This window comes from Festucalex cinctus, chromosome 8 (genome assembly GCF_051991245.1).
Source record: "Festucalex cinctus isolate MCC-2025b chromosome 8, RoL_Fcin_1.0, whole genome shotgun sequence".
Lineage (NCBI taxonomy): Eukaryota > Metazoa > Chordata > Actinopteri > Syngnathiformes > Syngnathidae > Festucalex > Festucalex cinctus.
Genome location: NC_135418.1, coordinates 17333653 through 17357885, shown reverse-complemented (window position 1 = coordinate 17357885; position 24233 = coordinate 17333653). Strand labels below are relative to the sequence as shown.

At 39.6% G+C, this 24233-nt stretch overlaps 2 protein-coding genes across 24 annotated transcripts; both read right to left on the bottom strand.

The window, feature by feature from the left end:
• Positions 1-7: 7 nt before the first annotated feature.
• LOC144023479 (single-strand selective monofunctional uracil DNA glycosylase-like) lies at positions 8-2715 on the bottom strand. The gene is made up of 2 exons (XM_077529006.1): positions 2287-2715; positions 8-1089 (listed from the first exon to the last, which is right to left on the bottom strand). Exons 1-2 carry the CDS (start codon positions 2587-2589, stop codon positions 520-522), a joined length of 873 nt encoding a protein of 290 aa, XP_077385132.1. The 5' UTR covers positions 2590-2715; the 3' UTR covers positions 8-519.
• Positions 2716-3658: 943 nt separating this feature from the next.
• Positions 3659-23350, bottom strand: znf740a (zinc finger protein 740a). Of its 23 annotated transcripts, none has more exons than XM_077528712.1 (20): positions 22996-23347; positions 21424-21592; positions 21094-21279; positions 20749-20895; positions 20209-20329; positions 19951-20034; positions 17516-17599; positions 16973-17056; positions 15543-15626; positions 14372-14455; positions 13665-13748; positions 12632-12715; positions 12233-12316; positions 10704-10787; positions 10300-10383; positions 9449-9532; positions 9055-9138; positions 7325-7408; positions 6851-6969; positions 3659-5613 (listed from the first exon to the last, which is right to left on the bottom strand). In XM_077528712.1, the coding sequence occupies exons 2-20, from the start codon at positions 21466-21468 to the stop codon at positions 5440-5442; spliced, it is 1884 nt and encodes a 627-aa protein (XP_077384838.1). In that variant the 5' UTR covers positions 21469-21592; positions 22996-23347; the 3' UTR covers positions 3659-5439. The 23 variants fall into 23 exon arrangements, with proteins under 23 accessions (XP_077384838.1, XP_077384839.1, XP_077384847.1 ...); XM_077528713.1 differs by having other exon boundaries at positions 20779-20895; positions 22996-23345; XM_077528721.1 differs by lacking the exon at positions 16973-17056 and having other exon boundaries at positions 22996-23349.
• Between the last annotated feature and the right edge of the window lie 883 nt (positions 23351-24233).

Here is a 24233-nt window from a genome sequence, read left to right as displayed (position 1 = left end):
ATTTAGAAAGCTCTCCAATCATCTTTATTCCCCCCCCACACACACTATTATTTTGAAAGGAAAAAAAAACATTCAAATACAAAAACACAATCGAACAGTACACTTAATTCTAATTGTTAACAATTGTCTAATTTGTATCGTAGCCATAATAAATAATACATGGTGTAAACATGGCCCATCACCTTAGCATTCATAAATTTAGGAATACAAACCCTCAGAATACAATAACCATTCTATTCATAACAAATACAAGTAGAACACATTTCAATACACAGAAATTGTAAAATTGCAATGCAAAAGAAATCATTGTATAAGAATACAATGTATTTGTAAAAATTAAAAAAAATTAAAACGCATACAGTACTTCCTGTAACAAAAACCTTTAACAACCCTTGAGTACACATTTTTTTTTTTACAGTTTATGTATGAATCTCACCCAAAATAAGCTGGGGGGATCCAGTTCACCCACAACCCTAATGAACTCAAGCAGTATAGAAAACGGATGGATGCATTTTCCGTCTATAAAGTCATTTGAGTGTGAGAGGACTCTTCTGACCATGTGTTCTTGCTCAGCAAAGAGAGGACACCCAGTTCTGCTAGCTTAGCTTTAGCCACACTCTCCCAGCCCTTATTAGCCAGAGGGTTCCTGGGGGAAGGATGCATGATGCCCTCCACACGCACGTCAATACCAGCTGCGGCAAGAGCACGGCGCGCCCGCTGCTCCGCCACCCTGCCCACACCGATCACCATGGAGACACCCAGGGCTTCCACGGCTTGACACAGGGCAATGTCACATAAGCGCAGGAGCTCCTCACGCTCACGGGCATTGAGCTCAGGGGGGGTCAGGTTCTTCCCGCTGCTGCTCATGAAAATGAGGGGGCAAAGGTTGTGCACAAAACAGTGGCGGAAGAACGCCGCAGGCTCGCTGCACAACTTTCTGAAGAAGCCCCAGAAGCGTGCGCCGCTCACTTCGCTCTGAGTGCAGGCCAGGCCATTGATGCGGCGCTTCGGATGCTCATCGTCGGGGCGACCGACTGACCCTGTGATCTTCAGCCAATCAACTACTGACTTCACTTCACCAAACGGAACCTGTGAGAGATGACAGTGTTTACTTTCCTCCCAATGAATTAATGTAAATCAACGACTGAAACTGAAAACAATTTATCGATGGAGTATTCGGGTCACACTGAAAAGGGGGGGGGGGGGGGGGGGGGGTGAACCCACACAAGATTAAAGCCATTATCTTAAAAGTCGTATATATAATTGAGATACAAAGTCATATCTGTCAGAGTAAAATTTCATGATGATTAAAGTCATACACACAAGCAATTGAGACAAGAAGCCGCCAGCTTTCGCTCCATACCCGTGATACATTTACAAACTAATAGTTTAAATTAAAAGGTCAATAATCAATTCAAAGTCCAGATAATGATCAATCATACTCATAATGATCTGATGTTGATGTGCCAAAATACAATTTTATTATGTTATTTTACTTTATTTTTCTGCCAACTTGATAAGAGCACTTATCCTTATGCTGGCAACAAACTGCTCCCCTGATGTACCGGTAACTTCTTTTTATCCTTGTGTAAAAATTCAACTTATTTTGGTCAAAATTAATAAATAATTTATAACTTTGTTCTCATATAACTTTAATCTTGAAACAGCATGCTACATTTTTCTTTCAAATGCAAAGCTTATCGATGTAAAATTATTATTATTGTATTATTAATAGTATTATTGTACTATTAAAACTCGAATCTTGAAAATATTCAACTTTTAACCCCAGAAATATCTGACTTTATTCTAAAAAATATACAAATTTGTTCTCATATTAGGACTATAGACAACATTTTAACCTGGATACATGTCACTTTAATATTCAAAATATGTGACTTTTATTTAAAAAAAAAATGTAAAAAAAAAAAAATGTAAAAAAAAAAAATGAATGTTTTGAAAAATATACGAACGTGATCTTTTTTTCTTTTAGTCCCCCCCGCCCCACACAGCTTTTCACTGTGGCCCTGATAGCCTGTATTAAATGATGTATTTTCATTTGCTGTGGTAGGCAAATACTTCAATGAGGATGAATTCCATTTTCACGTAGCCTATGGAAATTCCCTGCATACCACCCAATGAGGAAACCAAGGAAGAAACACTATGGTCATCAATTCGGTTTTAGGTTGTGGGGAACAATGTAATGTAGATTTTCCAAAATCAGAGTGTTATACAATGAAAATTACTGATGAAGTGATCTTGAAGACTGATTGCTGGTGCCAAGCTCACCCCGGTCTGGGCCATGCCGAACGGTCCAGGATTCATGCCTAAAAACAAGAAGCTCTGGCCCTCCTGGCAGTACTTTTCCACGTAACATCGGTGCGTCTCCCACGCGTACTCCAGTGGATTATACACATAGCGGACGGGATCCCCGAAGCTGAGCCCACGGAGGTGCGCGTTGAGCTCCAGTTCGAGCTTCAGGAACCTACTTGAAGGGGTCGCATTCTGCTCCGGGATCCACTTCAGTACTGCACATTCCTTTGCGTTCTGTTCGTTTCCATCACCTCGCGACATCGCACTGCCATTTAACATGACTATTGTTCAATTCGCATTGATGACATTTACAAACTACTGTGTTGACATTTAAAACATTTACATTTGGGTTCGGCTTCTTTCCTGTGTGTGTTTTGTTTTACGGAGACAACAACCAACATTTGAGCACATTACCGCCGCCTTTAGGCTTGGAATATGCACTACATCTGTACTGGGTTTATCTCAAGATATGCGACTGGACTAAAATTCTCTGAATTTAATTTAAACAGAAGAATTGTTGTTAATTGACATGCAGATTATAAAGGTATTAGTAAATTTGTAAAATTCATTTGAGAATTTTGATGGAAAACGTGGAATACTGACAATATGGGAATTTGTGGAGTGTTTATAAAAATAAAAATAATAAAAGCCTCTAAAATGTTCTGAAGGGAGTTTCTAAATACTGTACCCCAAATATATTTTCAATTGAAGGTGTTTTATGTGAATTGCTGAATATTGATGAACAATTTGACTTTGGATTGGTTGTAACTGGTTGACAATTGTGGAAGGATTAAGTCAAATGCCATGGAAAATGTGGGATACAGAACTCTTTCTGAATAGTTAATTTTTCTATAACTCTTCTATGAGTTCACTTTTGGGTGTTGAATCAGTACACTGAATCATTTCAGTGGTTTACTGTCAAATTGGAGAATCATGAAATTGTATGTACTTAAATGCATAAATTAGAATATACTGAATTCCAAAAGATTTAAAATCAAGTGTAATTGAATTAATAAGGCAGACATCCTTAACAAATGTTTTTTTTTTTATTTCAGCATAATAGTAAGAAGCCTCTCCTCCGATTTCCATACAGTTGAAACTAATTGGATCACAAGGGTACATTAGTTAGCCCATTTTACAATAATTATTGTAACAGTTTTAGGAAGTTACTTGAATGCACTCATTTTTCTACACAAAATAATCAATATCAAGATTCTATTATTTCAACTGAGGACCATAACTCTGCATGCAAGACTAATAAAGAAAACAACTAATCTGTGATAGCTACAGTTACGCCGTCGCTCTCCTAATACCATGATCAATATAATTTACTACCAATACCAGGGACTTTGCATTGGAAGGAATCTTTTACTTAAAAACAAACCACCATGATGGGCTGTCAACTGTACTGATCCAAACACTTCCGTTCATCTTTTCTGTGGAGAAAGAGGCTTTGTCTAAAACAGAGTACAGTTTGAAGGGAACAAAAATATCCATCACTCAGTTTGCCTTTTCCACCCCCGTCACTCCAGTGTTGACAATTTTAGAAAAACAAAAAAACAAAGTACTTGAAATAAAACTCGGACCCACGTTTGATCTGAGCGAAAAGTTAAACCCTCAATGTTAAAAACAAGCGATTGAGACGTCGGGGGTCTTTTGCGTGGTCCTACTAAAAACTAAACTGACAACAAGTACTGTATTGCCCTTTTGACAAGTGTCACTATGCTTTGTGCACAGCTGGAACAGTGTCGACGCAATTCCTCAAACCCGACCCTCCAGCAAAGTGAAACCAACAGTGTTCATTTGTATTGAACATAAACGCGTGAACGTTCTTTCTGGCAATCACGGAGGACTAAATACACATCTGGGATTGCGCCTATCTTACATTCAGTCAACCTCAAGAATGTCTTATGTACAAGCTTGTTCTCGTCGCAAGATCGCGGACGAGAACGTATCTCAAGGAGGGTCACGTTTGAAAAATCAGCGGGGAGTAATGCGGCCGTGATGGAACCTCTCTTGCCTTTGCCGGTAGAACAAAAAACGCTTGTTACAATAATGTTTAGCATTACAATGATTACTTGTGTATCCGCACTTTGTTAAGGCTACACCCAATGATATGACATACACCTGTTAAAACACACCAAGCACATAGTATCTGCATAAAAAGGCAATGTTAGTGTGCGGCTCATCATGTGACTCCCCCATCAGTGACATTATCTGCGCCACTGGGTTCACCAACATTCTGTAACCACGACAGCTTAAGAGGAAAAACGTCCACTGTGACATCAAAGTGTCCTTGTCTTTGTAAATACGTCTGATACACAATAATAAAACATTGAGGGGAAAAAAGCTAAATAAAATTGGATAAAAGAGGAGCATTCTGACACAGAGAGAAATCTCAAATGTGTACAAGCAACAGAAAGGGGAGTGGAGTGGAGTGGGGGGGGGGGGGGGGGGGGGTACTCAACATGTGGCCAGAATGGGATCATCCACTCATCACCTACTCCATGGAAGTCCAATAACGCCCATTGGCTCGCAAGATTGCAGATAATTTTTAGCCAAATGAAAAAAAAAAAAAAGGAAAAAAAATCCACTTAAGTCCGACTGTGAATGTAAGTAGCAATATTTACAGACAATATACCTCTAATGTTGCTAGAGGCTAAGAATGCTGGTCAACCAGATGGCTTCACAATAGAGTCCCGGTCAAGCTACCATTGCCATGGTAACAACAACTGAAACACAGCTACCTCGGCCGGCCAGATCTGGTTGACGCGAGCCATATTTGGACCTAAGTGACGAAGCTTAAGAGACACAATGAAATGCTTTTCCTCGCAACGATGTCCCTGTATGTCCATCAAAAAAAAAAAAAAATTGCCGTCATTACAGAGTACCAACAAATGTGGATGCATCGGAACGATAAAAACAGAGTAAGTACAAAACAGGAACACTCTTCATCACAGAAAAGTCTCGTCGTTAAAAAAAGATGGTGGGGAGAAAAACGGTTAAAACAAAAACAAACAAATATCCCGCCGTTTATTAGTAATCCAAGACTGGTCAGTCTGCGCTCGAGCCACGCCCGTCGGCCCGTCCCGTGTCCGGCACCATGGTGGACGCGGCGAACGTGGAATGTCAGACGGCCAGACGACCCGGAGGTGGGTGCATGGGGCTCCAGGTCGGCGGGGCGGGTGGAGCTTCTTGGGCGTATTGGCGCGGTTCGCAACACGGTTGGGTTTCCACTTTTGCTACGCCCCGGCCCTGGCACAGCCGGCGGTGCCGCAGCAGACGGTCTGTCCGGGAAAAGTTCTTTGGGAAGCGACAAAGTGGGTTTTTGTTAATACAACATTTCCACACGTGTCAACGTGAAATACGTGAAAGTACACTTGTAAAGAAGCTGGAAAACATCCGGTGTATTTCCATGGAAATTTAAGATGGGGAATTTGGAAAATATTCCAGATTGGACACTTTCCATTGGAATTATGGGAATTACAGCCTCAGATTTTTGTAGTCTTCCACAAAAGCAGACTGATGATGTCTTTGTGTGTAATCAAAATCATTCAGTCATTTGTAAACATGTGCTTATACTTTGGAAAACAATGGTCAAAGTTTTTGCTAATTTTCTGACATGTTCACGATAAAACCAGTAACTGAATTATAATCATTCTCTAATTTAATGGGTTTTTTTTTTAAATACAGTTTTAAAATTCAACTTAAATCTAATTTAACGTCTATGCCAGACTGCATATACATACACAGTCGCTTAAAATTTGTAACCTTAAGTAATCGTATGATTTTTTTCAGTTAACTCGCTATTAACCGTAAATCAATTGCACATTCTATCTGTTCTAAATGTACAACAAAATATCTTTTTCAAGTTTCTCATGCTCTTGTAAATTAAAATAAAAGTGGACAAATATGGCTACCAAATTCAAATGTGGTATCTTTTAGTTCATCAATACAGTCATTTTATAATAATTAGTTCATAAAAATACAGTTTACAGTTAAAAGGAGTGTGAAACTGAGTCAGATTTGTGTTGAGGTAATCCTCTGCCACTAGGTGGCATTAGTGTTTCATGTTGGACATTGATGACAGGAACACTACATTTTTTTTCCCTTTTCAAATACAGAGCAACTGATATTTGGAACATAACGCACCTTTTGGACTCCAGGCCATTTTGTTTATTGTAAATTACAACTCGTCCCCCACAAATACATATATATTTTAGAACATTTATTATTGTCAAGTTGTGTTAAAGTAACTCCTTTCCACAACGTTGTATGTAAAGTGAAGCATGAACAACAATTGTATTAACATTTTTAATGCCTCGCAACCTCACATTTAAGAATCATAACTTATTCATCTTTTCAAAACTTGACAAAGTAACATTAAAATCAAAACATTTTCAACAGTTTGAAGCAGCAATTGGAGCACTGTTGAACTGTTGTACTGAAGTAAATAAAAACAACAACTAAACTACAAACAATACAGAATGTGAGAATAAATCCGATTCCTGCAGAACAAAATCAAATATGTTGTTCTCACCTGCTGGCAGCGCTCACACTGGTAAGGCTTCTCGCCGCTGTGCACGCGCTTGTGTCTCTCCAGGTGGTAGCGCTGGATAAACCTCATATCACACATGTCGCACGCAAACGGCTTCTCCCCTAGCAAAAAGCACACACAACAGAGTCAATGCGTCAATATTTGTGTTTTTGCACCACTAAAGTGTGTCAAACTGTCTTTAAGGACTATCGTTGCAGCAATAGTAGGAAAGCCTTATCTGTAACTCATGAGTGGTTTGGATTTTCAAAAGGCCTGCTCATCAACTCATTATGTGTAGATCAGAGTGGAGTTATCGTGGCCCAGATGTACGCAACGACATCTGGGCTGCGACTGTGTGATGCTGGTTCAACATCCCATCAAAGTGGAGGCTGCGGTGTGGCGCGTCGGGCGGGGTGGGGGTGCGCGCGGCAGTGGTGGAAGTTGGGGGGGGGGGAGGCGCGGCAACGGAACGCATACCCGTGTGAGTGAGGCTGTGTCTCTCCAGGTGGTTACGCTGAATAAACCTCATGTCACACATGGAACAAGCATACGGCTTCACCCCTACACACACAGAGCAGCGTATTAGGCCTACCCGCCACACACCACACAAAGTCAAGTAACGTGCAACATCACCTCTGCCAGACACGCACGCACACAATGCGGAAATGTTCACACATGCAACTACGTGGATACAGCTGGAACACAGAATATGTCAAGCGCCCTGCGTCACGTTAACAATGGGGCGTTCTACGTGTACTGGAAGAACCCTAACTTTTATTCTTCCACGATCACACGTACGTGTCATAAATGAAGGATAATTTCTACATGGATGGAGTCCTTTTAAAAGGTCAATATTTGGGTCAAAATCATATCTTACTCTAAGGGAGTAGAGCACTGAGATTTATGCCAACCAATCAGTGAAGAAATTATAGCAAAAAAAAAAAAAAAGTATATGGTATCGACAGACCAATTATCAGCCCAACCGATAATTATTCTTGCCATTTCCGTGAAGATCGGCATCTGCCTTTAAGAAAATAAATAAATAAATAAAAAATAAAAAATAATAATTGATGGCAGATAAGAGATCAATATAAAACTTAAATTTTCAGTTAACTTTTATAAATGATGATGCTGCTCTTTTACTTTCATTTGCAATTAAAACAAAAATAATAACATAACAAATTGGCATTTTGAAATTTTAGAAAACTGTCAATCACTAGGTAGCTATTTACTTGGTTCAGTACAAATTTAACTTTTAAGACATGATTGTGACCCTGGGAGTGCCCTAACCTTTTTGTTAGAAATTTAAAACAATGACTTATACTGTCCAAGATAATAATAATAATAATAATAATAATAATAATAATAATAATAATAATAATAATGACATAATTTTTTAAAGAAGGATGTGAGTTGGAATTAATAATAATAATAATAATAATAATAATAATAATAATAATAATTTATTTTTTATTCTGACATCAATATTGTCCCTTTTACTGAAAATGAGTATTGGCTCCAAATATTGGTTTATGGGCCTCCTTGACTACTAATAATTGGTATCAGGTTCGGCCCTTTATAAAAAACAACAACAAAAACACACACACACACATACCGGTCTCTGTACTAGTAGATCATAAAAAATAAAAACAAAAAAAAGGTTACACAAGTAAAAATATATATGTTTAAATTATTTTCCTATAAAGCATTAATTCAGGCTACAAGTGTCACGCAACTTTACAAATTACTGGGTTGAACTGCAAACATTTGAGATTTAAACTGAAACAGGGACAGTTCTATTTATGTAAAAAAAAAATAATAATAATAATAAATAATAAAATAAAACTGCTAGTAGTTAATCTAATTGCCAAAATAATTACATCCCACTGGGCCATCTTGTGAAACAGTCCCAGTGGGAAAACAAGGTGGAGATGAAGGATTACACAAATCCTCATCCGAGACGCTCTCTAGACGAGTTCAGAGATTAGCGCGGTAACAATCAAAACAAGTTGGCTTGTCGCGTCATTAGCTTCAACCGCTGCGTGTGACAAAAGCTTGAAGGAGGTTTTTGTTCATTTTAGAGGGAAAGGTTGAACTATGGTGTCACTATTTCTGGCAGTCAGGGTCTATGCTATCCTCTTGCAAATATCGCGTCAAACACACTGAGTGACTGGAAAGATGAGAGGGGCAGGTGTATGGACCCATACCCGTATGAGTGAGGCTGTGTCTCGCCAGGTGGTAGCGCTGAACAAACCTCATGTCGCACATTGTGCAAGCAAAAGGTTTCACACCTAAACGCAGAGCATTAACACATTAATTGTCAATACTTTGTCATCAATCGATTAGTAAAAATTGGCATTGATGGGTTGTTAACCACTTTTCAGAATTCAATCTAGTGATGAAGTTTAAGTTGTGTTTGACCAATTTTCAAATCCACAGCTAACACAACATGAGCTGATGATGTCACACTATGTTTGCATTTATTTAGTGTCTGCGATTCAAAGGTGATGCAGAAAACGCTTAACGACCAATTCCGTTATATCAACTAGCCTTGTGTCACCTATTATGTTACATTCATTGTTTAGGTGGGCGGGTGCATACCCATATGAGTGAGGCTGTGTCTCGCCAGGTGATAACGCTGAAAAAACCTCTTGTCACACATGGTGCAAGCATAAGGTTTCACACCTAAATGCAAAGTGGCAATGTTACATGACTTACACTCCATTTTCATTCCTTTCCAGTACATCCCGACGCGATTGGTTATTAACCACACAGTCGCCAATTCATGCAAAAAAAATCCTATTTCATTCAGCCTCTCGCCGGCGCATTTAGCGACTTTTGCATCAACAACAACACAATAAATATGGCGCGATTCTCAACTGTATTATTTCATGCAAGTATCTGCCAGTAACAGAGTTGCCAATCCTCCCGGCTTCCCGAAATGCCCAGGATGCAGAAATGGGCACAACCGCCGACACTGCTGACGTCGACTTGTGATCAGGTCTAATTGTGAATTCACGTGCACTCGCGTCACCTCATGCGTGTATGAGCTCGCAACATTGACATGTCGTATAATTAATGTGTCTGGCCTCGCGCGAGGGCGCCCTGAATTAGCAATTGTGTGGCCAGATAACACACAGAGACAATGGAGGACAGATTATTTTTGAAATCTAATGTCAGCAGTTGGTCTGATTTTCGTCATCCCGGACATTCTGAAAATGAGGCGTGTTGGCATCTCTGCTGTAACTGTTGCATTGTGAAAACACTACAATCCTAAAATATTATCCTCCATTTTCCTGAGAATGATTGTCTTCGACTGCCAAGCTAATACGGCTATAACTCCAAATGCATTTTTTTTTTAAACAAATTTCGCCGTTAATACATAAAATAAATATATTACGTGAGGCTGTGTGTACTCAAGCTTAATGGGCAGTAAGTGCATAGACGCATACCAGTATGAGTGAGGCTGTGTCTGGCCAGGTGGTAGCGCTGAATAAACCTCATGTCACACATGGTGCAAGCGAAAGGTTTCACACCTAAACGCAGAGTATTACAAATATTACTTTCACACTTTGGTTTTTGGTGTTCACAATCCAACAGTGATGCAATGTGCTTATTCTCTACTCAGAATTGATGGGTTGTAAACCAACATTTTCAGTTAATTAAAGCAATATTTTTTTTTTTATTGTTCTTAGAATTTATGACCAATCTGTACAAAACGTGGAAAGCAATTAATGATCCACGGCTAAGGCGTGTTTACAAATAAGAATTTTAGGCGTCTGTAACATATGCTGTGTGTGATGTCATGTCACATGAAACGTGACGTTTAAGTGTCATGGGCAAGATGGGCGCATACCCATATGAGTGAGGCTGTGTCTCGCCAGGTGGTAGCGCTGAAAAAACCTCTTGTCGCATATGGTGCAAGCATAAGGTTTCACACCTAAATGCAAAGTAGCAGCATTATGATATTGTGCTTCACTTTGCAGTTTTATCTATGTAAACATGCCTAAGCTATTGGTTATTAACCACACATTTCCCAATCAATGCAATGGCAATCTCTCAATCTGTTTACATTTTAGCCTGTTTTTACTGCCGAAGTAGCTTTAGATTTTGTGGAGTAATGAAACACAACTTCAGGTAAATAGCACGCTAGCCATGGCAAGCAAATGTCAAACACCACAAACAATCTGATATATCAAATCCATTATTGTGGGGTTAACCCGCTGCTATTTAAAAGTTAAATAAACATATTTTGACATGTAGGCATGGGCCAATAGTAGATTCTGACGGTATTCTAACAGTGAGGATAAATATTGTGGTATGATGTATCACTTTTGAAAAATTTGTGCGAATAAAAACATGTCTTCCCCCATTGAACATAACCTATTTTATTTGTAAACAAAATATAGAATATTTGGCGCAGAAGAAACATGTACCATATTAAGTTTCAATAAATAAACATTAACATTCTTCCTCTGTATTAATTATTCTTAGTAAGTCACTGGTGAGCTAATTTTTGAACAGATCCGTGGGCTACTCATGTTGTCCTTGAGGCCAACTAGTACGCGCAGGCACCTTTTTTTTTTCTCCGTTTGTCTGTTTGTTTGTGTGTTTTTAGAACAATCCACATTAATCAGAGCAAAGCGCATCAGTGTTTGCAGTGTCAGATCATATTAGCGGTTACTGAAACCATGACTCTTTAAAACAATAGTAATCGGCCCATGCCTATTGACATGCTTGACAAGCAATCAGGGTCTCGAAAGCCGAATCAAATAATGCTAATGAATAAACATGCTTCAAGAGAACTTTCTTTTCTTAATATGTTAAACTATTCCCATAAAAAGTGTCCACTCACTCTCTTCAGAGGTCGTCACTTTATCAAATCCAAACAACAGCCACTGCCTTTATATCCTTAAACTATCATTATATGCCCATGGTTGTCGAGTTTTTAGATTGGCGATGATTAATTGCAACATTACTTAAATGTATTCATGCAAATACAGCAGTAGATAATTCTAATTAAAAGACAGCCAGCAGAGAAAATATAAACAGGGATTATATAACTAACACTATGTGACTAATACTAATACCAGTCACGAGAAGTATTGATTTGTTTCTGTTGTCATGAATAAAGAGTGCTGTGTCTGTTTCTATGGGGCGCATTTTCAATTAATACATTTTTGACACCAAGTTGCATTCACAACTATAAGGAATAAATATATTCTTTACTACAAAAATAATACTCAAAAATCACAGGAGCCTACCGTAATACAAAAACAGATTTCCTCAAATCCCCCGCATCAGATATGGTAAGTTACACATGAGTGATGTGACAAATGGAAAGGTGCACACAGGATGTACTGGGCACGGTGTACGGACCCATACCCGTATGAGTGAGGCTGTGTCTCGCCAGGTGGTAACGCTGACAAAACTTCATGTCACACATGGTGCAAGCATAAGGTTTCACACCTAAATGCAGAGCATCAACAGCATTAATTTGTGTCTCTGCCCCAAAGAAACAAGAAATCTTGATCAGCCGGGACTAAATTGATGTCTGTGGTTAATAACCAATGTCATATATACCCTAACATTAGTGACATGGGCAAAATAGGTGGTTGCAAAAACTTACACTATTTTCTGGTCCACTTACATTACACGAGCCAATAATGTCATTGGTGCTAATAGACTAAATCTGCCCCATCAACAATGTGGCATAACACAAACAATTAACAGATGTTGCAGCATCCTAATGGTGTGACGGTTTCAAGATTGGCAGGCGCATACCCATATGAGTGAGGCTGTGTCTCGCCAGGTGGTAGCGCTGAAAAAACCTCTTGTCACACATGGTGCAAGCGTACGGCTTCACCCCTACGCACACAAAGTACCAGCTTTAGCGGGGAAGAGAAATGATTCAACTGCCAAAAATGATCGCCGCTAAACTTTACTAATTGTTTAGTAAAGTTTGGTTGCACTCATCAGCGCTTAGTTTGCTGCAGAGATTCCACCAGGTGAGGAAGTACATCTGCCATTCCAATTGAACATGAACATGACTTTTCTCTATAAGTGAGATTACTAATGCTACAGTCTGTGTTCAAATTTCTAAATATTGAAGGCCAATGAAAATCATCCAGACAGCAAACGGAACCAATCTGCACACCTGGGAACCTAAATATCCAAGGGAGTAATTGAGGTCCTAAATGGACACATTTCACCAAGCACAATAGCCAATAAGAGATTTCCTAATGTCTATACGGGTTTATTTTTCAACGCTGATCGCAGGTTAGACAATTTTAGGCAGTTGGCAAACATCTGCAATGTAAAATCGGACAGAAAATGTAACACTGTAGATAAGTGTGTGACTGATTACTGTAGAACGACTGATGCTTCTGTGAAAATCATTTCAAAGACAAAAGTGGAGAAAAGACAATGTCAGTCAATTGAGTAAGCAACAACACGATAATCGACCTGTGTGGACTGTTGTGGATCAAATACATATACTCATTAAAAACAGTTTCTGATCTATGACTAACCAAAATAATTTGTATAATTCCTCACACCTATATAACATTAATTAAGATGGTGAAATAATTTTCTGATGTCTATGAATAAAGGCCTACGTATCAAACACGTCATCTTCACTTATTACGCAAGAATCTTCACAATGTAAGATGCCACAATACAACAGAAACAAAGTGGGACTTTCATTTCCATCAGACTATATAATTGCTTGTCTACATTATGACATGCGGTAATTTCAAGGCAGCCATATGACCATGACAGTGTGAACCATTGTCACATTCAAATAAAAGAGACGTACCTGTGTGAGTGAGACTGTGTCTTTCCAGTTGGTAACGTTGTATAAACCTCATGTCACACATGGTACAAGCATACGGCTTCACTCCTGAATGGAACACAAGAAGGTTAGATGCAGTTTCAAACTCAAAAACGCAACACGTAAAAGATGCAAGGACATGCTATTGGGTGATTTATAACAGCATGCTGTCAAACTGATCGTAGAGACATTACGCCAGAAAGAACTGGCAGACATCACAAGCTAAGTTTATATTATTAGAAAAAAAAAAAAAAAAAAAAGAGACAAATGGAGGAGCTACTTTAATAATGTTCAGTCTCAATGCACACAGTTAACATTTTTGAGCAAATGCACCATTTCAATGGTCAAGAAGCCAAATATTGATTCAAACGGGAGAAATGGAATTACTCTCTTTGGTTATTTCAGACTACTGATGTCTGCCATTAAATCTTATTTGTGTAATGTGCCCGCTATTGGTGGTGACATAAAGTGCTCATTGTTACACATGCTATGGTAACATTACAGTTTTAATCACAGAGAGGGACATTTTTTCCAGTGGACGGTTTTCCAACAAAGCCTAGAGTTTTTGTGGAAATTTTCCACCAATTACATGATGTTATAGTAGAAAACGGGACTTAAAGAATCAGTTAGACATGTTGTTGGTTGGTTATATGTAAAGGTTCTAAAGTAAAAGGGGAACAAATGCAGCATACCGGTATGAGTGAGGCTGTGTCTTGCCAAATGGTAACGTTGGAAGAACCTCATGTCACACATGGAGCAAGCGTACGGCTTCACCCCTGAATGCATACAGTACCAAACTTTATTAAAGTGCTCCTGTCAGCTACAAACACAAATGTATTTTTAGATGTACAAGTCACTTTGGGGCCATTACATATTCCGTATTCTATCATGGCTAATGAGTCGCTAGCCACACATTCAGGACAATACAATGAAATTAAGGAAACCAAAAACAAGTAATAAAAGAACTGTACAAAATGGAAGGGCCCTTATTTGTCTTGAACTACTTTTCCACTGTGTGGCACCTACACGGCTTGCCTCGGCTTTGAATCTGTTGATTTTCAACTTAAAAAAAAAACAGGCCTGATTGAAAACATCAGTCATTAACATTCACTGCCAGCCATTTTAGAACATCTTCAAATTTGCAATGCATACAGAATATTGTGTTTAATAATAATAATAATAATAATAATAATAATAATAGATACACTTTCTGTCGTTTTCTGTTCTTTGTAATTAACAGTAGAAAAATAGGTAAGTTGCACAAAAAGCAGCCATTTCTCCCATGGACTCTCAAACTAAATAAAATCAAATCAAATCAAACTGTGTTGATCTCATATTCAGTAAAGTTGTTCCCAAATTTGACATTTAGAGTGGAGCAGAATCCGATGCTTCCCACCCGTCCCTGTTGCAAAAAAAAACACACAAAAAAAACGTACTGTACCAGTGATTGAGAATGAGACGTATACTCATCAATGGCAGTGAATGAGTTAACTAGTTACACTAACAAACAGTAATGGAGCTTTTATATGCAGAAAGCTAGCAGTCAGGCACCATCAAGAAAACAAGGCCCTATGAAGTATGATGGAATGCTAACATTAGCATGTGTTGGTTTTCATCATTTCAAGCCTTGCATCCAAAGGTTATAAAAACGCAACGACATTTGCAGCAGTTTACCCCATATGGTCTCGTCACGTCATGCTTGGACCCTCAACCGATAGTGGAAAAAAGGCAAGAGCCAACCGTGTAGGTATCGTGCAGTGGAAAGGCATTTGTGTCCCAGTGCTCTTACAGATAGGGTGAGGCCTAACACTAGAACACTCCAATGTGAGGTAAGGTAAGAGGGGGTTGAGAATAAACATGTACCCGTATGTGTGAGAGTGTGTCTCGCCAGGTGGTATCTCTGGAAAAATCTCATGTCACACATGGAGCAAGCATATGGCTTCACCCCTGTACACACAGAGCAAAAATGTTTTGTAAAAAGAAAAACTAGACACCACAATGATCTCAACAGGACACACCCGGTTATTATGTATCCAGACATGCCAAAGGCACAACTTAGTATACGACACCATGCGCACTGAGCTATTGTTTTATAGCCTTTCACAATAAGTTCAACATGTTCATTTTTAGGCTAAGGTCATGTTGTGCCACCATGGAAGTATCTAGCTAGAACAACAGCTTCAATGATTAAGTTGATTTTTGTAACAAGCACTAGGCCTGAGAAGACCAATGTAGATCATTCTAGAAACAAGGAAGAGTTAAAGGGGAAGTCAACCCCCCCAAAAAATTCTTAATATATTCTATGCAGCCCCATAGTCTAAATAGGGTATTCTAATTCTAATTAATATTGTTTGTGAAATATGAGTTAAGCAGCGAAATCCAGCAGTGTTTATCAATATCAGAAGGCGGCCATTTTGCCACTTGCTGTCAGTGAGTGAAAATGACAACACAGTTGCTCACTTCTGAGGTAACAACCAATCACATCTCAGCTTCAGAAAACAGGTGAGCTGTGATTGGTTGTTGCCTGATACTGCATTGGAGGAAAGTAGGAAGTCGGATTTTTCCGACTTCAAACCAGGAAGTGTGTGTGGGAACGCCCCCTTGAACTCAGAAATCCCACTTGCGAAGTTGGGGGGGGGGAGTACCACAACTTCACCGACCGACTTCGATGCAACGTCACTACAATGTTGGCCACTATGGAACCGCGTACCATGAATGGTAAAACACAATTTACTTGAGTATAAAACTATATGGCTTTCTTCATTCATAAATATTCAACATGACTTCACATAACGTGACAGTATGCCGCTATCTCCCTGCATTAAACTATACAGTTAACTATTGAACTGTATGTGAATGCTTATGAAATAAGATAAATACATAAATGAAGCAAAATTGCGACAAGGTCAAAATGTCTTTTGAGGACCAAAACAAAAAAACAATTTATGACTATCCGCCATTTTGGTTGTTTACTTTTGCGTCAAACGTCTTCAGGTGGGAACTGGGAAACGCCAACTGGGATAAATCCGACTTTCAACCTTCCTCGAATGCACCATGAGCCACGAGCAACTGTGATGTCATCTTCAGTCGACAGAAAGTGGCAAAATGGCCGCCCCCCTGGATAAAAATGGCTAGATTTTGCTGCATAACTCATATTGTATAAATGTAATATTAATCAGAATGTCACGTTTAGACTAGTGAGGTCACATTAACATATTAAGTTTGACTTCCGCTTTAACGACTATTAGGCTAGTAGGAAAGTTTAAATGGATCAAGGAAGAGCAACCTCATACCCGTGTGAATGAGACTGTGTCTTGCCAAGTGGTAGCGTTGGAAAAATCTCATGTCACAAATGGAGCAAGCGTATGGCTTCACCCCTACACACAAAAAGTATGTCAGTAGAAACTACAAGCACAACAACTCAGAACCATCAACTCTTCCCTCACGTGTAGCTGTTCTTATACATCCACACATCCTCCCAGCAATTTATATTTGGTTGCGTTTAATACCCAAATCTTGTCAGCCACATTAAAATGTCAACATTTTTTTTTTTGTGTGTGTGACAAAAATGTAATTGCGCGGAATAAAGTAGAGCATTCAAGCGGGGGAAAAGCTGATGATTCAAACATTTATGTGTACACGTAACACTAGAATTATTTTATATTTGGCTGTCAGAACATGTCTGGATACATCATTCTTCCTCACATTTCAGGCCTAATAAAAATTTGAAACTCTATTGAGACGTGATATCGTTTCTGTCTGTCGTTTAACGAGCCGATAAGTGGAGGCACTTCTGCAAATATCTACCGGAGAAGCTAATGTAAGTAGACGCATACCAGTATGAGTGAGGCTGTGTCTTGCCAGATGGTAACGTTGGAAGAACCTCATGTCACACATGGAGCAAGCGTACGGCTTCACCCCTACATACACAAAGTAACACGTTAGCTACGAGCGTCACTTTGCCATTAAAAGGGACAGTCATTAAAAGGTTTGTTTTGGTCCAATTGTGTCTTCTGTTATTTGGAAGCATTTGTCGTGTGGGATTATGACACAAAAACAGCCACAGGATGTGAGCCAAGCATGCGTGAACGAGATACACAAGGCAGCAGCAGCAGCAGCAAGACAGCGAAGGAATGTGAGAGACAGCGATCACACCGGCCAGCGAAGCAGACACATTGCACCACTAGTTACTATGATGAATGACCTTTTTAACACTAGGTAGGGGGTGTCTGAGATCATTCCTTTGTTTTGGTTTGTTTAAGGCATGACCTGCCTCGAAATGCTAGAGCCTGTCAATCAATCCCTGCTCCAAACTCACATCACTGAAATTTTGCTGAAGGCCTCAAGTGAAAAAGCCAGATAATTACAGCTCTACATAAACTGGAGCCGTTATGTTGCATATAGACGTGGGTGGCCATCAAAGGACTAATTGGTAACACGGTAGGAAACTGCTTCCGCCCAAATGCACTAGGTTGGAGGATGCAAAACACTATAAACCAACAGTGACATGTTCACCTATGAAAAACAAAATGTATGCACTTTTTCAGCAACATCACACTTAATACAACAGTCCCTTCAATCTCACGTGCCATAATTTGAATTATACACCCAAAATCATGAGTCATCAAGAATTGTTGCAATTTGTCATCTTTAAAAAGTTACATTATTAAATAAATGGAATGAAAACTAATAGAGGCCAAGAATGTCCACATTAAGTCATATCATGTGATTGGGATGTCAAGATGACAGGTTGTGGTGTGATTATGGCAAGGTTCTTGTTAATGTCACCTGAACTGTCTGTTTCATCTGGCCTTTAATCCTGATGTCACAGCACCAACATAAGATTTAATTTCTTATATTCAGGCAACAAGGGCCATTACTTATTAGATTATGACTTTTCTTCAACACATAAAAGCTAAAAATATTCTCAACAGTCCTTTGATGTCCATGCAGTGATTCTAAATGAAAAAATGTTTGCTTTTATTTAAAAAGAAGTGCACATCTGGCCTGGTCCACAAGTTAATCTTCAAGTCCACTATCAAGAAGTCTTACTTATAACTTCACAGAAATGTTTATTAGCAATTGTTTAGTACAAACGTATGTGTGTCAAATTATATTTCGATCCAACTGCACCTTTATAACCTAACAACACAACCATCTTCCAAAACACACTTTGCTATGGAAGGCAAGATGAGACCGGTGTTAGGACAACAGGGGGCGCTGTTGTATGTTAAGAAGCCTGAGCGCCTGCATTTATAAGTTACATGTGGAAATGAATGTCACTCTCTGTATCAGTCAATTAATCTATAAACTCTCCAGCTCCATATTTGAACACATACACGTGTGTGCGCGTGCACTATTTATATGTGTATTTTGTATGTATAAATATACGCTGAAGTCAAACAATATCATTCGCTTTGGTTCACAAACTCTGAAGGGTCACAGATTAAGCAGCAACTCCTGATTGCTGTTTAAGAAAAAACCATGCACCAGGCTCTCACTTATGCAAAACTACTTTCAGTGTAATATGGAGTTGATTAATCTTTTATTTTAATTCATTCGGTCTGTGGTGCAATAAAAGGTTGGGGACAGCTGTACTGTGTTGAAAAAAAATAAAGAGGACATCGTTAACTCAACTTCAACCTGACTTTTATCACATTATAGTTGGCTACAAAAAATATTTCATCTTTCAAACCCTAATACACCAGTGACTAAATGGAAATGTATGTTGTAAAAAGACCTTTCTGTCTTTGTAAGTAACAAGAACCTCCCATTTTACTCTTTAAGGCAACTGATGTTAGAACAAAATAAATAAATAAATAAATAAATAAATAAATAAGAAATAAATGACACCAAGGATCAGGAAACCACAGATGAAGGTCAGATGTACCATCCACACTTTTTTTTCCCCAAATCTGCAGTAGTTTAAATCATGCACCGAAACTATTCATACAAAGTGCTAAACTGCAAAAAGCAAGGGTTTTTAATAGTGGACTTGGCAGTTGGCACTAATGGACCACACACTGTGATAAACTGTCTGGAGCAGGTTTACTTGATGTTGAGGAAACACAACTTGGGAAGACAAAAAGTTGTGTTTAAAATGCTTCGGGCTGAACTACTTTTTTTTTTTTTTTTTGCGTGGTGGCTTTGTTGGAAATTACTGTCCACAGACAAAAATGAACCCTGAACATCCGTCCATTATTTAAAGTGTCAGACTAGAGAGGCAGTCTGGAGGATATATGCAATATGGGTACGGTTAAAAGACGCATACCCGTGTGAATGAGGCTGTGTCTCTCCAGGTGGTAACGCTGAATAAACCTCATGTCACATACGGCACAAGCATACGGCTTCTCCCCTAAACCGAAGAGCACCAGTTTTAGTTCAAGCCCCCACAGAAACCACTAAAACTGTGAGGCAAAACCTATTATACCAAAACAGGCTATTTTAAACCTTACAGTTGCGGCACAGTGACCAGACCATTTTAGATTTGCTGTATTCAGGGCGCTATGGTTGATAGCATGAAGTGTACCTGTGTGAATGAGGATATGTCTCTTCAGGTGGTATCCGCTCCTAAATGCTCCGTAACAGTGGTCACAAATAAAGTTTTTCTGCACTTTGGAAGATGGACCGTTCTCATCTCCACCTGTGCCCTGTGGAGGACATTAATGAATCGCTGTTTAGCAACACTTTCTGTGCACCATTCATAAACTGTTTGTTTCCATACCTTCTCCTCACCATCTTGTTAATGAAATGTATTTAAGTTGCATACAAATATGTATGTCTATTTTACAATTTTTGTTTAAGGATTGATGGAGAATTAACTTACAATCCCCTCCACAAAGGCCGTGGTGCTGCTCCCCCTGTTATGCACACAACTGCTGTTATTGTGCACCGCTCTGCCCTGCTCCCCTCCCCCCGCTTTCCTCTCCAGATCCTCCACCCCCTCCACATCTTCCCTGCCGCTCCTCCCCCCACCCCCACACACACAAACAAATGTGCAGACTAGGGAGAGCCCCAAGAGGGGGAGCGCTCCAAGACCGTTCCCTGTTTTGCAATCACAGCCACTGACCTTCCCTCCCCTTCCCTCTTGTTCTCTCACTTTACAGGGCGCCACTGATTTCCTGTTCTTTTTTTTCTGCTGCAGGTCCTCATTGGTCCTCATGTCCTTCTCATCCAGTAGGCGCGGAGCTTGGAATTCACCTTCCTTCCGGATTAGCTAAAATAAAGAACAGAGGACTATTTCAAAATTTCCACTTTCGGAAATCCTTAAAATTTAAAACACTATACAAAGCCAGTAGTGAAAATCTGTAGGTTTTGCACCGTACTGAGAAAAAGTCAACACTTTACGAAATATTACGAATGTGGCATTCAAAGAATGCAATGTCCCCGCCCAAATTTCACAGTAAATCCTAACCAGGGGTGGACAGCTCATGCCAGACGGGAGGATCATGTGACCCTGGGGACCACCACGATCAGATCCATCCCTCTGTGGCGGTGCGTGTCCGAGTGGAGCCATCATCTTTTTGGGCGGAGCTGCCATGGTGCTGGCCTGCATCAGGGCCATACTGGAGAGCACCGCTTCACAGCCGAGCAAACCGGCCTGGGAAATGAAAGATAACATTTAAGATTAACAATCTGTTGACATGCATCCACTGCACTGCAATTTATCAACGACAACATCCTGAGTGACACAAGACTTCATCAAAAGTGACTTGCAACCACTTTGGTGTTATAAAACACAAACCCATTTCATATGGTCGCGGACTGAGCTGCTGGGCAGGTGTGACATTGCTGTGGTAACGGTGTGTGTGAGCGCAGGGACAGGGGTGGGGACAAGGTCATCCAGAGAGCCGTCAGTCAGGATGGTCAGGCTGGTGGGAAGCCACACCCACCTCACTCATCTAGCATTCAAACTGAAGAAGAGGAGGATGTGGATGAAATAGACAACACATGGAATTACAACATCACTTTTTGCCTTTTCAGCTACATACTCTCCAGTGGGCATCGTTATACAAGTATGGCCTACTGGAAATATACATGCATTTTATGTGAGATGTGAATATAATGTTTATCTCACAGTTATAGACCCTATTAAATCATTTTACAGTACAATGGTACATTTACTTATTGGTTTTAAGGATTTATAGGTAAAATACTATCAGTGTAATATACATGCAAACAATCTGAATTTACAGCGAGTATTGGTGCTAATTTATATTGCTAATTAATAAATACAGAAATATATGGCAATAACTGACAACATACATAGCATGGGATATGTTGACAAGGGATCGTGATATGGATTTATATGGAAAATGATATTTAAGCCACAACAAAGTAGTTAAAAATCCAAACAAATCTAACTCGGTGTATTTTATTTTTGTACCTTATGTGTTAATTGAAAAACTGTTAAAAATAATAGTGAAGTACAAGCCGCTATAAATGATATATTTTAATGACATTCAGACTTGACGAAATCGATCTTTAGCAACAAGCTAACAACGAAATTGAAGAATTGAAAAATGTTCATTAAATAAAAACGGCCTGGTAATTGCTAGAATGCACTCAGCCTACTGTAGTAGTGGGTTTCCCTTGTATTTCGTTAGGCTCGTGCACAGTTAACCAAACTTAAAAACATAACCTCGAAAATATTTATATAGGTGAAAGCTATGGTGCTATATTAGCTTTGCTTGGCTAACGTTAACACTTGTTACGGAGTCATAATGCAAACAACACTATTTTGGGTCATATAAAAATGCGACATGTTATGAGCATGACGGCGGTAATTTTATTACCACCTTTCGTTTGAGGAAAATAAATGGCAATCTTTCGACATTTTGCGGGGCTTGGCCTTCGCGCTTCAACCAAACCTGACGCTAGTTAAGTTTAGCGAACATCAAGTAGCCATTAGCTTGCTCGCCTCGGTTGCGCCCTCGCCCACTGCAATGTTACACATTGCGTGTTATTTTACGACATTTAGTCTTTAATTACACACAAACGCCCGACGAACATGTCCGTGGCGAAGTGGGGATTAAAACACAAAACTCTCTTCGTGAATCTTGGAAGACAAAGCCCGAGTCGCTCGAGACTAGATGGGGCGATAACGACACTCATAATGGCCGTCGTGGAGAGCCTCCCCCTCTCGACTAACAAGCTAACGTTAGCTCGCGGCGGCTAACGTCTAAGCTAAAATATCGAGTAAATGCCTCGCTTCCGTCCTTACGTGGGCGTCTCGCACGAAGCAGCGATCGCCACAAATACGAACCGCGAACGCCCAGCAAACATGAGAATGATCATGATGGGATGATCGTTTTACCTTGGCGCTTCGGTCGGCCGAGGATTTTCCGAGAGCGTCTAGTTTACAAACACAGGAAACGCCACAGGATGTAAGGACCCACTCCCCCACGCAGCAGCAGCACAGCCTCCGCGATCTGAGAGATCATCTTCTTCAACCACTCTATGGTCAGCCAGCGTCGACTCAAAGGGCCCTACACGCTCGTGGAAATCATTTGAACGTTAAATTGCGACGTTTACTCGACGTTTCGAGTATGTGGGCACGTTTTTTTCTTTCTTTCTTTTTTTTTTTTTTGTGGGATCTGTCCTAGCGCGCTTTGCTGCGGACAGAGGCGCGACTGAAGAGACGCAGATGGAGGAGGAAGAGGAAGAGGAGGAGGAGGAGGAGGGAGAGAAGCACTCAACATAACAACCCGCGCCCCTCCACCCCTTCTAATGAAAGCCCATCAGACTCACAAAACAATAAACGCACCCCCCATTTGAATTACAAATTTCAATTTAATCATGTATATTGATTTTCATCTCAATAAGCAATAATTACATTTTGATTCATAGTTTTACATTTTACGACATTATTGCCAAAAACAATCGTTTAGATATTTTATAGGTCATCGCCCTTTAATTAATATTAGCAAATGAGACAACTTTTTTTATTATTATTATTTTGGGGGAGGGGGGCACGTATGTGTGAATGTCTCCCATTCGGAAACAGCCTTGCTTGGATACTTTAAAATTGTTGGCCATAGTAGTAAAGACAACCAAGAGATAAATATACTTGTATTAAATGAACTACGACTAACTTGTTTTAATAAACTATTCATCTGTTGATTGTTTTGTCTATTAAAGGTGTATTGTGGCGTTTAAAAGGGTAATGTTAAAGCTGTTTCTACATCGTGCATGCTCCACCAATGCCCAGATGAATACAAAGAGCCCTGAATGTTTTACTCTCACTGCACCTATCAGCTTTTATCTCCCCTTCATAGTCGAGTGTGCGGGCCCTGCACACGACAGTTTCTTTGGGGAGGGGAGGGTGGAGTTTTTCCTACCTCATTTGAAGTCATTTTGTCGTTTGTTAACTGTGGCTGTCACTTTAAGATCGTGCACATACTCGCACATGAAGCATGAACGAGCCTGAAACAGATGCTGCAGTTACGTTTTGGGCCAGAGGTGGCAGTCGCGAGTAAAAAAGTAACAAACTGCACAAAGATCCTTTAATGAATGAATATGATTTTTTTTTTTTTTTTTTTTTTTTTTAATGAC

Excerpts from the sequence above, each read along its gene's own strand:
- znf740a (XM_077528712.1), bottom strand. The coding sequence starts at position 21,468 with ATGTCACACCTGCCCAGCAGCTCAGTCCGCGACCATATGAAATGG. Across the intron at positions 12,317-12,631 it reads ACACAGCCTCACTCATATGG|GTGTGAAACCTTATGCTTGC; the intron begins GTATGCGCCTGC and ends CTCTGCATTTAG. Across the intron at positions 10,384-10,703 it reads ACACAGCCTCACTCATATGG|GTGTGAAACCTTTCGCTTGC; the intron begins GTATGCGCCCAT and ends CTCTGCGTTTAG.
- LOC144023479 (XM_077529006.1), bottom strand. The coding sequence starts at position 2,589 with ATGTTAAATGGCAGTGCGATGTCGCGAGGTGATGGAAACGAACAGAAC. Across the intron at positions 1,090-2,286 it reads TCGGCATGGCCCAGACCGGG|GTTCCGTTTGGTGAAGTGAA; the intron begins GTGAGCTTGGCA and ends CATCTCTCACAG.